The 13,588-nt window shown below is 37.4% G+C and overlaps 1 protein-coding gene across 1 annotated transcript in view; it reads right to left on the reverse strand.

Moving 5' to 3' along the window:
• Positions 1-5,345: 5,345 nt before the first annotated feature.
• LOC132559617 (protocadherin Fat 3-like) overlaps positions 5,346-13,588 on the reverse strand; it is a 29,882-nt gene continuing 21,639 nt past the window's right edge. The window contains 9 exon segments of the mRNA XM_060224250.1: positions 5,346-5,418; positions 6,146-6,224; positions 6,227-6,427; positions 7,089-7,250; positions 9,395-9,623; positions 10,134-10,249; positions 11,068-11,269; positions 11,810-12,036; positions 12,213-12,359. Of these exon segments, the coding sequence (XP_060080233.1) occupies positions 5,346-5,418; positions 6,146-6,224; positions 6,227-6,427; positions 7,089-7,250; positions 9,395-9,623; positions 10,134-10,249; positions 11,068-11,269; positions 11,810-12,036; positions 12,213-12,359 (1,436 nt within the window).

Raw genomic sequence — 13,588 nt, forward strand, 5'->3', positions numbered from 1 at the left:
AGAGGAAAGGATAAGTGACCATTAATTCATCCACATAAAGACTTTTTTCTTATATCTAATCTTAATATATACAGTTCAATTTTATCAGATTTATACATAGACTCAGCCCTTGTCACCAGGAAGAATCAGTATTAACATCTACATGATAACTCTCTCTACAGGGAAATGACATCATCTAGCTTATGAACCATTCATTAACATATTTATCTTGCATGAAAGTTTAGGTCTTGATTAGAAACTAAAGTAAATAGGTCAGCAAGAACTAAAAACTTGTGATATCCTGAAATTTTACATCTTTATCATTATATAAATCATACCCTAATATACACATATATTTTCAAATAGGCATATGAAATCTTTCAATATCTTACGATATCTCTCCATATCTCAGCTGACTGGATAAAAAGTGATTGTCACAAGGAAGGAAAGAAAATATCCAAAGCCATTTTAGGGGAAAACAATGAGGAAGTTTAACAATCTGTTTTTAGATAGATACAAGAGCCATCACAGACAGGTTATGCTCCCTGATTGGGACAAAATTTAAGTATGAAAAGTAACAAAGGGCAATAAGAGAGTTATGATTCTAGTGAACTGTCCTCCTTCTTGTTGAGATCTATCTACCCATCAAGTTTCATGTAAATACCTCTAATGCTTTAAGTGTAATGCTCCAGTCAATATTTACTGGGTAAGTATGAAAAATAAAGGGCAATAACTCCAACATATCGCAAAAAAGAGTGATGGTTCTGGTGCATTGCACCTCTCCTTGTTGAGATCTATCTACCTATAAAGTTTCCTGTTTATACCTCTTACAGTTTTAGTGTAATGTTCCAGACAAAATTTAAGTATAGAAAATAAAAAAGGGCAATGAAGAATGTGGACAGACAGACAGACAAAGCAGCAACTATGTGCTCTCCCTTTGTGAGGACATAAAAATGATATTTACCATCCAGTTCTGTGGGGCAATTTCGTATTTCCTTCCCTCCAGCGATTGTCTCTGTCCATTCAGTTCCCTGGGCATCTGTCTCCCGAGAGCACACAATCGCTATCAAACAACAACACATCATCGTTTTATAAGATAATACAATATTCATATTTCATTGTATATGATTTCTGTTATATAACAAATACAATACTAGGTTTGCCACAGCTCTATTATACCAACCCTTATAAACACAAGATCTCTTCTTATAGAGTTAAATAGCTGAAATCAAAAGTTATTGGTCATGAGCATACCATTTGGTGGTCTGACGGTCAGTTTCATGGTCAGTCTAGGTCCAGTTCCGGCCACATTGGTAGCCTCACATGAATACTCAGCATCATCAGTGACCTTTCTGATCACTAACATTTCAGTGTGAGATGATAGGAGAAGAAACTGGACACCTGAAATAAGACAATTCCAGTCAGGGATGGGGGAGTGAAAACCAACAATTTTTAAGGGAAAGTAATTCATGATATAATAACAAAATCAAATTTTTTGTGTTCACTGTTCAAAAAAAATTTTGGCACAATTATTCTGAAATTACATCATTCCCGGAAAATTTCTTCCAGACTTTGGAATCAGTTAACTAAAAAATGAGTCTCTTCAGCCTTTGGAATTTGTCTATGGAATTGTTTATTGTAAATACACATAAAAACATATATATCTGAATATATTAAACACAGGTGAAACTCTTGTATTAATAGTACTTAAAACTTGTTTCAGATTTAGATGTAGAGTTATACCTGAAGAACCAGTAAAACGGGAACCGTCCTTGTACCAGGTGAAGAAGGCATGATAATTAAGAGGCTGGAGTATCTCACAAGTGACATTCATACTCTGATCGCTGACCACTGTCAGAGTCCTGGGGTAAATGGTCAGCTGTGGCTGGGCTATGACTTCCACCATCAGTGACTGCTGACTGGACAGTCCCGTGTCATCATAGACTTGACACTCATACTTGCCTAAAAAGGAACATAGTTTTATTGAGGTATGGTAGCAGATCAGACATACACATCTGTAAAAGGTCATCACCTCTTGTCAACCTGATTCTTATTACTGTGGATTCATTTATTTTCGTTGGGTTCAATTTTCGTTGTTTCTACAAATTAGACAGTTTCGTGGACTCATAAATTCGTGGATTTTTGATTTTGTGGGAAAAAAATAAAAACGTTAGAATTTTCTCTTTTGCTTCCAGTCGAATTTTTTTCTGTTTGTATTAAGGCTATGTTCACGGGAATTAACACTAATGACAAGAATAAAAGAACGTTTTTTTTTTCAAGATGGCGTCCTGTGTTTTTATAACGCTGTTTACAACAGTCTCGCATTAAAATATCAAACAACAAATCAGTATATAACCTGGCGTGTAATCAATCGGTAATTATCAGAAACAATTGTTTTCAGTGGATAAACATTGTGTGCTGATCAGTCGGTGTACCGCAGTCATATGAAAACACCACGCGTATCGATTGGACTATGTGTGTAAACAGGTGTGTAAACAAGATCTGCATTATTAATAATTATTGTGAACATAATCTTCAATCGACAGGATGGTCCGATCAAGCCTAGTGTCCACAGTGTCGCTAACGACTGCGATCCCATCATACTTACCCTTTGTTATGTTTAATAATATATAATTATATATCGTTGACACCAATTTAGCGTATCCATGTCGAGCCTCAGACTACCCGACTCCCGACTAATTACGGGGCTTCTGTCATTACCGGTGGACGTTTCCGGTGTCGGCAAAGATTTCAATTTCAAAATTACGTTAGTAAGTAGTTCATATTTCGTTGTGTTTTTAAATTCGTGGATTTGCTCATCCACGAAAACAACGAAAATTGGACCCCCACGAAATAAAATGAATCCACAGTAGACTGCAGATAGTATAAAATGAGGACCAAAGGAGTTGTAAATCACTAGACTTTGGTTGTTCAAAGGCTGATAAAGGATAAACAATGGTTAGTGACAAGTTTCAAACACGAATCCAGCCAATTTGGAACATATATTATCATTTAAATGCTGTATATTTGTTGAAACAGGACAGATCGATAAAGTTTGAGTTTTAATTTTGCCTTCAACTTTCTTGTTCTTTCAAAAAGGCAACATATAAATTTTTCACTAAGCACTGGTTAACTCTAACTACCCAGTGAGCAACAGATCACAGATGCAGTTTCAGATTCCATATTGTCCTCCATAATTAAAATTTTCTGATCAATGCAATCACAGAAACATTGTACACATATATAACCGAGACCCTGATCAGAATCATAGAAGAATTGTTCCCCAAAAATCATTTGTCTGCTTGATAAGCTGAGCAGTGTCCTAGCACTCGCAATTGAAGCTGAAATTTCAGAGTACCCATCTTGGACTTTGAACCAGCATGACAAAATACCTACCAATGTAGGATTATGGATATGAAATATTTGATTTGGCAATCTACCGAATGTGGTGAAGAGCAATTTTCTCTATCCTGGCAGTCACTGAGAAGCAGATATATTTTATAAGTGAAACAACAAAATGAAAAATAATCTATTCTTCAAAGAAAATAAAACATTTCACCCATAAATTGAACAGAACATACCTGTATCATGAGTAACTATAGGACTGACAACCATTTTATATGTCTTCTGAGACGGTTTGTTTGGATCAATTGGTTCTTCTGAAATGTGCCACCTAGGTGATGTGTTAGGCCGGATGACAGATCCGTTGAATGTCCACCGACTTTGGACAGTGCCTACAGCTCCTATGATGTCAACGGAGCAGACAAAAGCCACATCCATGTTGTTGTGTATATTTGTTGTGTTCAGGGACATGTCAGTGATCCTGATGTAGCCATCTACAGATTGGTACACAAGAGAAAGGTCAAGAGGTGAAAAAATCAACAAACCTATCACTTTGAAGAAATTGTCTTCCAATTAAAATTTGATGTCTAACATTACTGTTAGCAAAATTCCAGCCCTAAAGTTTCAGACCTAAAGCCAGGTCAGTAATGGTGCAACAAGGTGCTTGGTGAGAACTGTTGTTAAAAGTAAATTGATAAATTCAAATGATCTATATGTAGTGATTACACACTCTCTTATTTTTGTGTAGTTCTTGTCACAGTACTCAACATTTTAAGTTTTGATTGTCATGACTGAAATACTTCAATATAAATAATGAAGTAAATCGCAAATGACAATTGCAATATTGTACCTTAATTATCTAGGTAGTTATTCACAGATCAAGATGTCAACAAAGCAATTATGAAGAAAAGGCTTCAATTTCTTTCAGTTACCATATCATTTCAAGAACAACATCTAAATTTAAAAACAAAAAATTCAAAAGCTCTGTTAAGTTCAATTGTAACTACAAAAATCTTTATAGGCCTTAATTAAAATGAAAACGTCACAATTTTTTTTTCAAAAATCATTCCTTGAAGGATTTGCATTCAGCTAAGATACTGTACATTACCTCCAGAGTTTACAACAAAATACTGTGGATCAACAGACATGTTGCCGACCCAGCCTGTCTGCATCTGTGACTGGAAAGTGTTGGAGAAACTGTCGATGGTGCCAGACTGATTCATAGTCACTACAGCATCCACAATCACACTTCCTTCCCTGAAGAAAGTAAATTTATAACTTAGACCCATTATGCTTACAAAATGTAAATAATAGATTGTGAGAATATTATCAGAAAGTAAATACATTGTACATGTACTTCAGTAAGTAACTATCACGAGATGTAATGAAGATAGAACTGTAATGTATGTTTACCTGAAGGAGACCACACCCACAGACAGGTAACCAGCAATCCTCTTCATTACACTATCAAACTGGAAGCAAACAACAACAGCAATAATAGTATCAAGGAGAAATCATTTTTGGACAAGATTTAATTTAAATATCAGTACATGTGTCAGGCCCCCATTAATATTCCTGAGTAAAGGAAATTTATATTTCTCTAAAATATATTTCATCTTTTTTATTCTTTTATTTCTTATTTCATTAAATAATTCAGCTGTAAAATAGTTTAAAAATGATCGAAAACAGCATGCCAAGAATCGAAACCTCAGAGAGATTTCTGATTGGATGATAGAAAAAGACATCTGTATGTAACAGGAAGGAGTAATGAAAAATACCCTGCCGTCGCTGGGGTTCGAACTAGCGGGACACTCTACTGCTCGACTAATGGAAAATTCCCACTAGCCAAGAGTAGTAAAGTGACCTGTACTCTCAACTTCACATGTATATCGGAGAAGTTAGTTGGCATTTGGTGATTCTAATGGATCTTTGTAAGGTCTCCATGATTTTGATAAGATTTGTGTGACCAACTCACATTTTCTTCTACCAATCTCTTGAATGTAACGAAGTCATAGGAATTTTCGTCAAGCAGAGTCTGGAGGAACTGTTGTCCTGGTAACCGCAGGGACATCATTAAACTGGACAGGATTGGTACAGCTGTGAAGGAACAACATTAATACAATCACAATTATCAAGGGACAGCAAATAACTCTAAATCATAAATGTAAAACTTGTACCATTGAAATTTTTATCTATAGATCTTTACATCCACCACTGCTTCATCTATAATTGCTCTTTACAATTGGGATCTTTTTCCTTATTCTCTTATCATCAGAACAGTGTCTCATGCGTTTCCAACGATGTTATTCTCTCTCTTTTCTATTTATTATACAAAATTTTTTAAAATTTCTCTTAAAAAAGACAGTAAGTATTTTATTTACTGTCAAATTCAAGATGGTTGCCTATCCACAATTTTGTTTTTCTCTTCTGTCACAAAATCAAAAGGGCACAACTTTGATTTAAGGGAAACCTGCTCATGAAATTTGAAAAAGATCCATCCAGTCCTTTGAAAGAAATAACGATAAAAACTTTCATAGCCAAAATCCAATATGGCCACCTGTCACCCATTTTAAAATCACAAGAGCACACCTGCAATAATATTTAATAGAAAATTTGTCTGCAAAGATCTATAACTTGCCTAAACACAATCAAGGCTTGAAACCTTGCAAATGGGTTGTACTTTGACAGAATAAAGCATAACCTTTTTTTTTTATAAATATCAAAGAATGATGGCTTAAGACACATAGTCAGAGGGGTATTCAAATTGTTAGATGTAGCAAATAACAAAAATCAGTAAGATATTGTAGTTTTAGATATAAAATACCTGGCATTATTACAGTGACTGATGAAGCAGTAACATTGCCATAATTTGTGACGCTTGTCAGTTCCACACTGTACTCCATCTCAGGGATAAGTCTGGTGATGAGACTCTGGGTCACTTCTTGGTCAGGTTGGGTCACAAATGTGTGTCGGTCAGAACTGGACACAGCCACCAGAACAAAACTAGTGGTCACCCCGTAGTAATCAGCTCTTTCATATTGCCACTCTACTTGGATCACTGTACTGTTGATCGGAAAGGCACTGAACAAAGGGGCTGGTGGCAGTACTGAAACATAAAAAAACACATGTGGGAGATAGCACATAAACTACAGGAGCAGTACTGGAACACAGAAAACACATTGGGATAAAAAAAAACATGAAACACAGAGATGAGGGCAGTACTGAATCAAAGAAAACACATTTGGAAAATATGTACCAGTACTTTCAGTACTTGTCATGTGTATCACATTCATAAAGAAATATTGAGTGAATTAGAAAGGGGTGGGAACTGGTTTAACAATATGATTTCAAACATTTCCATATCACCAAATCCAAAATAAAACCAGGGTGAGATACAGATTTGACAAGTTTCACGTACACAATGGATAAAAAAGATAAAAATCAAAATAAAAAACTAAATTATTACAAAACAATTTTATGTACTAATTTCTATGAGTGCATGAAGTGCTACTGTTGTCAAAGTTCACCCTGTCAGCCAATCAAAACATTCTAAAGTGTTATACCAAGTGTGGAACAGTTGGAATGAATAATTGATGCTTTGGGAGTTGAATTAGGCCAACAATTTGTGGTAGTAATACATGTGACTTAGAAGCAGAATTTTAAAAGGCAGTACTGGAGACTTTCAACTGATGAAAATAAGCCTGTCAATTTGAACATCCCAATCATATTATCACTATATTTATTATAGCTGTGGGTTTATAACTTACAGTCAACTACAACCCGTCTAAGAATCTGTACACTTAGGGGTGGTGTGGCTGCATCAGAGATGACCAGTGTAAGGTCATAGGTCCCTGTCCGAACAGGTAGCAATGTCTTTGTTTTGACGATGTATTCTCCATTTTGCTCCTCAAGTATGAACACATCAGTATCTGGAATGTACAAAGGTAAATCATAACTTTCACTCTACTCAGTCTTGTTTTACTTTTATCTCAAAATCAGTATAATCTGTTCTGAGCCCAGAACTAATTTGAGACAGCTGACAGAGTATAGTTGAGGATGGAGGGAAGCTTACCTGGGAAGTATAGGTGAGAACAACTGAGAGCTTACCTGCCTGAGTATAGCTGAGGCTGGTGGAAAGCTTACCTGTTGGTGACTATAGGTGGGGATGGCTGAAACCTTACCTGCAAAAGTACAGATGAGGATGGATGGAAGCTTACCTGAGGATGAATTAGACGTGAGGACAGCCGAGAGCTTACCTACCAAAGTAAAGCTGAGGCTGGTGGAAAGCTTACCTGTTGGTGATTATAGGTGGGGGATAGCTGAAACCTTACCTGCTAAAGTATAGATGAGGATGGATGGAAGCTTACCTGAGGATGAATTAGAGGTGAGGACAGCCGAGAGCTTACCTACCAAAGTAAAGCTGAGGCTGGTGGAAAGCTTACCTGTTGGTGATTATAGGTGGGGATAGCTGAAACCTTACCTGCTAAAGTATAGATGAGGATGGATGGAAGCTTACTTGAGGATGAATTAGAGGTGAGGACAGCCGAGAGCTTAACTACCAAATTATAGCTGAGGATGTCGGTAAGTATACCTGTTGGTGATTATAGGTGGGGATGGCCAAGAGCTTACCTCAGGAAGTATAGTTGAGGCTGGTGGAAAGCTTACCTGCTGGTGATTATATCTGGGGGATAGCTGAAACCTTACCTGCTAAAGTATAGATGAGGATGGATGGAAGCTTACCTGAGGATGAATTAGAGGTGAGGACAGCCGAGAGCTTACCTCAGGAAGTATAGTTGAGGATGGTGGAAAGCTTACCTGCTGGTGAATATAGGTGGGGATGGCTGAAACCTTACCTGTAAAAGTATAGATGAGGATGGATGGAAGCTTACCTGAGGATGAATTAGAGGTGAGGACAGCCGAGAGCTTACCTGCTAAAGTATAGATGAGGATGGATGGAAGCTTACCTGAGGATGAATTAGAGGTGAGGACAGCCGAGAGCTTACCTACCAAAGTATAGCTGAGGATGTCGGTAAGTTTACCTGTTGGAGATTATAGGTGGAGATGGCTGAGAGCTTACCTCAGGAAGTAAAGCTGAGGATGGCTGGAAGTTTCCCCTGTGCATATTATAAGTGTGTAAAGCCAAGAGCTTACCTGCAGGAGTATAGTTGAGAAGTTAGGAAGCTCGCAGGCAGCAGTATTACAGGTGGGGATGACCAAGTAGTTACTGCAGGAATATAGCTGAGAATGGCAGGAAGCTTACCAGAGAGTATCATAGGTCAAAACAACTAATAACTGACCTATGAGGATGGCAGGATGCTAACTTGAGGGAAGGTTATTGGTAGGGAGGGCCAAGAGCTTATCTGCAGATGTACAGGTATGGATGAAAGAGCACTTATCTTATAAGTGATGATGGCAAAAAGCTTACATGATGGAGTTTAGGCAAGGACAGCTGAGAGCTTACTTGAGGGAGTATAGGTGAGGACAGCTGAGAGCTTACCTGAAGGAGTATAGGTGAGGACAGCTGACAGCTTACCTGAGGAAGTATAGGCGAGGACAGCTGTGAGCTTACCTGAAGGAGCATAGGTGAGGACAGCTGAGAGCTTACCTGAAGGAATATAGGTGAGGACAGCTGAGAGCTTACCTGAAGGAGCATAGGTGAGGACAGCTGAGAGCTTACCTGAAGGAGTATAAGTGAGGACAGCTGAGAGCTTACCTGAAGGAGTATAGGTGAGGACAGCTGAGAGCTTACCTGAAGGAGTATAAGTGAGGACAGCTGAGAGCTTACCTGAAGGAGCATAGGTGAGGACAGCTGAGAGCTTACCTGAAGGAGTATAAGTGAGGACAGCTGAGAGCTTACCTGAAGGAGTATAGGTGAGGACAGCTGATAGCTTACCTGAAGGAGTATAGGTGAGGACAGCTGATAGCTTACCTGAAGGAGCATAGGTGAGGACAGCTGAGAGCTTACCTGAAGGAGCATAGGTGAGGACAGCTGAGAGCTTACCTGAAGGAGCATAGGTGAGGATAGGCGAGAGCTTACCTGAAGGAGTATAGGTGAGGATAGCTGAGAACTTACCTGAAGGAGTATAGGTGAGGACAGCTGAGAGCTGTTTGTTTTCTGCTATGATGTCATAGTCCGTACACTGTATGTGTAACATTGATGTCCCAACAACATCATCCACACCCACTGAAACACTGTTACCAACTATTCCATCTCGATATATACAGCTGGGTACTTCGTTGATGTCAGTAACAGAAATCTCCACCCTAGCAGTGGACCGCAACAAGGAGAAGTCATTCAATGCCTACAGAAGAAAAGTTTTCCTGATGAATTCAGAAACATGTTTAAACATATTTTTTGTTTCACATATACATATTTTCCTTGTAGATTTGACAGGATTTTGGACACCTACAGGCAGTATGTGTATCCCGAATGCATATCATCAACTATCTGACAGCTGTCAAGATAATCAATATTGAAAACTGTTTTTCCAAGATATATATTTCATAATTTTTTTTTACCAGTAGTCAGGTGACACAAATTTCATGTTGGTATGAAAAAATGGAAAAAGAAAGAAAATGATCTCCCCCATAAAATGCTGGGGGGTGGGGGGTGGGGCAGGAAAAAAACCAATCACTTTTCATCTAAAACTATCTGAGACAAAGACATCTTCCTAAAAGTTCACATATAAAGTACAAACGTTTATACAAAAATGTTGACAAACATTAATATTGATCTTCACTTATCAATGTCCTAAAGGTACATTAACTAGGACAATAGTGTCCATTACTTGTCTTAAAGTAGGGCACCTGACCTGTATCTCCAAAACAATGGTCTGTGCTGCATAACTCCTCAGTCCTACCAGTGTAGTAATGGCCCCAGTTGATGAATCAAGAAGGAAAATATTGGTAACATTGGACCAGGTCCCTCCTGTGGAACAAATAGATTATTCATATTGGACCAGTCCCTACTTGAGGAATATAAATACGATTCATATTGGACTAGGTCCATCCTTGTGTATAAAAGTACAATTCACTTTTGACAAAGTCCGTCCTATGGAATAAAAATACTCCAGGGTAGAACATAGCACATTGTAGGGTACAAGAAACTTTTCTATATGTGTCAAAATAGAAACTTTCATCAACTTTTGTTAATGGTATAGTCTTATTTATCTCTATGCCTTTAAAGAAGTGAGTTGAATGAGACTGAAAAATTTGTACAACAATATATTAGGAAACCGAATGAAAAGAAGATCGGCAGTATAAAAAATGTGTGATATACACAACAACTTGTCAATCAAATCTAAATACGACCTGGCTAGAAGAATTTGTTTGAAACAGTAAGTTCATGATTTCACCATTTTATGTAGTTTGACTTTTATAGACTTAGGTCAGATTTAACTATCACCTGACCTCAAATCCTTTATTCAACAGGGACTTATCTCAGCCTACTCATCAATATGTAATCAACATAAGATACAAGTTTGGTGATGAGTGGTGATGCACTCGTCTTTCATCTACATGACCAAGGTTTGGTTCCCTAACTGGACTTGAAAGGTATAGGGTCACCTATCCAAACATGTGGGAACTCCATGTCTCTAACACATTATTTAGGTTCTTTGCCAATTACATCCAGGCCAATAAGAATCATTTATATCAGCTGATGTTGTAAGTTAAGTTAATAACATATAAAAAGTTCTGTATCACATTAAAACAGGACCCTACAGCTTGTGATTGGACAATACATACCTGTTATGGAATACACTATCGAGCCGCTGGACGAGGCTGTAGTGGCATTCACTGTCGTAATAGGCTGTCCTATTATATGGGTTTCTTGTACACCAACATAGTACGTCGTTTTGCTGAATACTGGATTGGACTGGTCATATTTCACATCTAATGGTTGGTGGTACATGTAGTACGCCAAACCATTAAACACCGATACTGTCATCTGTAAACATTGAAATACGACGATAAAGCCAGACAACAACTGTTGTCATCTACAGAAGGAAATAAAGACTTAGATAAATTAACTGGCCAAAAACTGATACTACAAAGTTCTAACAATGGATAATCTTATTATGAACAGGTACAATAATCAATAATCAATATGGATCAGAGATAATGATAAATTGACAGGTAAAACTGTTTCTCTTTTTTCTCAGGTGATCATGTAGTGTAACAAAGTACTTATTCTAAATGTTCACTTTCAATCAAATTGTAATTAAATTTGGGAAATATCCTTAAATGGTATTTCATCCTTCATTATCTTTATCCTAACATATTTGAATTTTCTCTTATTTTTTTTTCATTTTAGGTAACTATATAAGTTTGACAATTTGCCTGTAATTAATTGCTCTCCAAACATTTAATAAAAAAAACCCCTAAGAACTATTTTTTAATGATGAGGAAAGGGTACAGTGAACATAATTATACTTCATCAATTTTATGAGCCTTCTGGGGCCATAATCTTAACTTAAATTTTCCTTACCCCGAAACTTCCACTCTGAACAAGGTTATAACAAAGCTGGTATTGTCCCTTTGGTGATGTGATCTGTCTAAAGCCTGCGGTATAATTCCCGCTTTCTGCGTAAGTTAGGTGTGTCGTCTGCCCAGGTAAGGTCGGGTCAACACAGTTCATCGTCAAGGAAACACACTGATCTTTGACCCAGACATTTGGGTACTGCACTTCTGGCTGGCAGACAGCCTTAATAGCAGCTGAAAATTAAATCAGAGAAATGTATGAAAATACTTACTGTTTTTTCTTGGATTTGTCAATCATGAAACTCAACAGAATGTGGAAGAATTTGGTTATATTATAGAATACAAAACTTATTTGGAGTAAAATTGTCTCACAAAGGGAGATAACTCATGCACATTATCAGTATACTTACTGTCGACATTGACTATGATGGTCACTGAGGTGGACAGTGGAGGTGTACCACCATCTCGGACATTAACCAGTACTGTGTAACGTGGAATGAATCTGTCAAGAGATCTACTAATCACCAGCTCGCCCTGGTTAGAAACGTGGAAGTAATCTGTAAGAAAACCACAAATACAGAAACAGAGTAAAACATGAATGTCAGTATTCAACCTCTGGCAGGAAAACAAAGAAGGTATGTCAGTAAAGGTTTACATCCAAACATTTCTCTCCTCTCGTCCAAATTGGTGAAGAATGACTCAAGATACTTTAACAGACAGATGAATACATTATGTGATAGTTTAAATGAAAAACACTAAACATATATCTCATAACAGAAGACCTTAATCAAACTTACAAACATTAGACTGGTATACATACCAACAATAGACTGGTATACATAGCCACATTAGACTGGTATACATAGCCACATTAGGCTGGTATACATAGCCACATAAGACTGGTATACATAGCCACATTAGACAGGTATACATAGCCACATTAGACAGGTATACATACCAACAATAGACTGGTATACATACCAACATTAGACTGGTATACATACCAACAATAGACTGGTATACATAGCCACATTAGACAGGTATACATAGCCACATTAGACAGGTATACATAGCCACATTAGACAGGTATACATAGCCACATTAGACAGGTATACATACCAACAATAGACTGGTATACATACCAACATTAGACTGGTATACATACCAACATTAGACTGGTATACATAGCCACATAAGACTGGTATACATAGCCACATTAGGCTGGTATACATAGCCACATAAGACTGGTATACATAGCCACATTAGACTGGTATACATACTAACATTAGACTGGTATACGTACCAACATTAGACTGGTATACATAGCCACATTAGGCTGGTATCGTAGCCACATTAGGCTGGTATACATACCAACATTAGACTGGTATACATAGCCACATTAGGCTGGTATACATAGTCACATTAGACTGGTATACATACTAACATTAGACTGGTATACGTACCAACATTAGACTGGTATACATAGCCACATTTGACTGGTATACTTAGCCTCATTAGACTGGTATACATAGTCACATTAGACTGGTATACATAGCCACATTAGACTGGTATACATAGCCACATTAGACTGGTATACATAGCCACATTAGACTGGTATAAATACCAACATTAGACTGGTATACATACCAACATTAGACTGGTATACATACCAACATTAGACTGGTATACATACCAACATTAGACTGGTATACATAGCCACAATAGACTGGTATACATAGCCACATTAGGCTGGTATACATACCAACATTAGACTGGTATACATAGC

This window comes from Ylistrum balloti, unplaced genomic scaffold, assembly GCF_031769215.1.
Source record: "Ylistrum balloti isolate Yb309-2 unplaced genomic scaffold, AGI_CSIRO_Ybal_v1 Utg370946, whole genome shotgun sequence".
Lineage (NCBI taxonomy): Eukaryota > Metazoa > Mollusca > Bivalvia > Pectinida > Pectinidae > Ylistrum > Ylistrum balloti.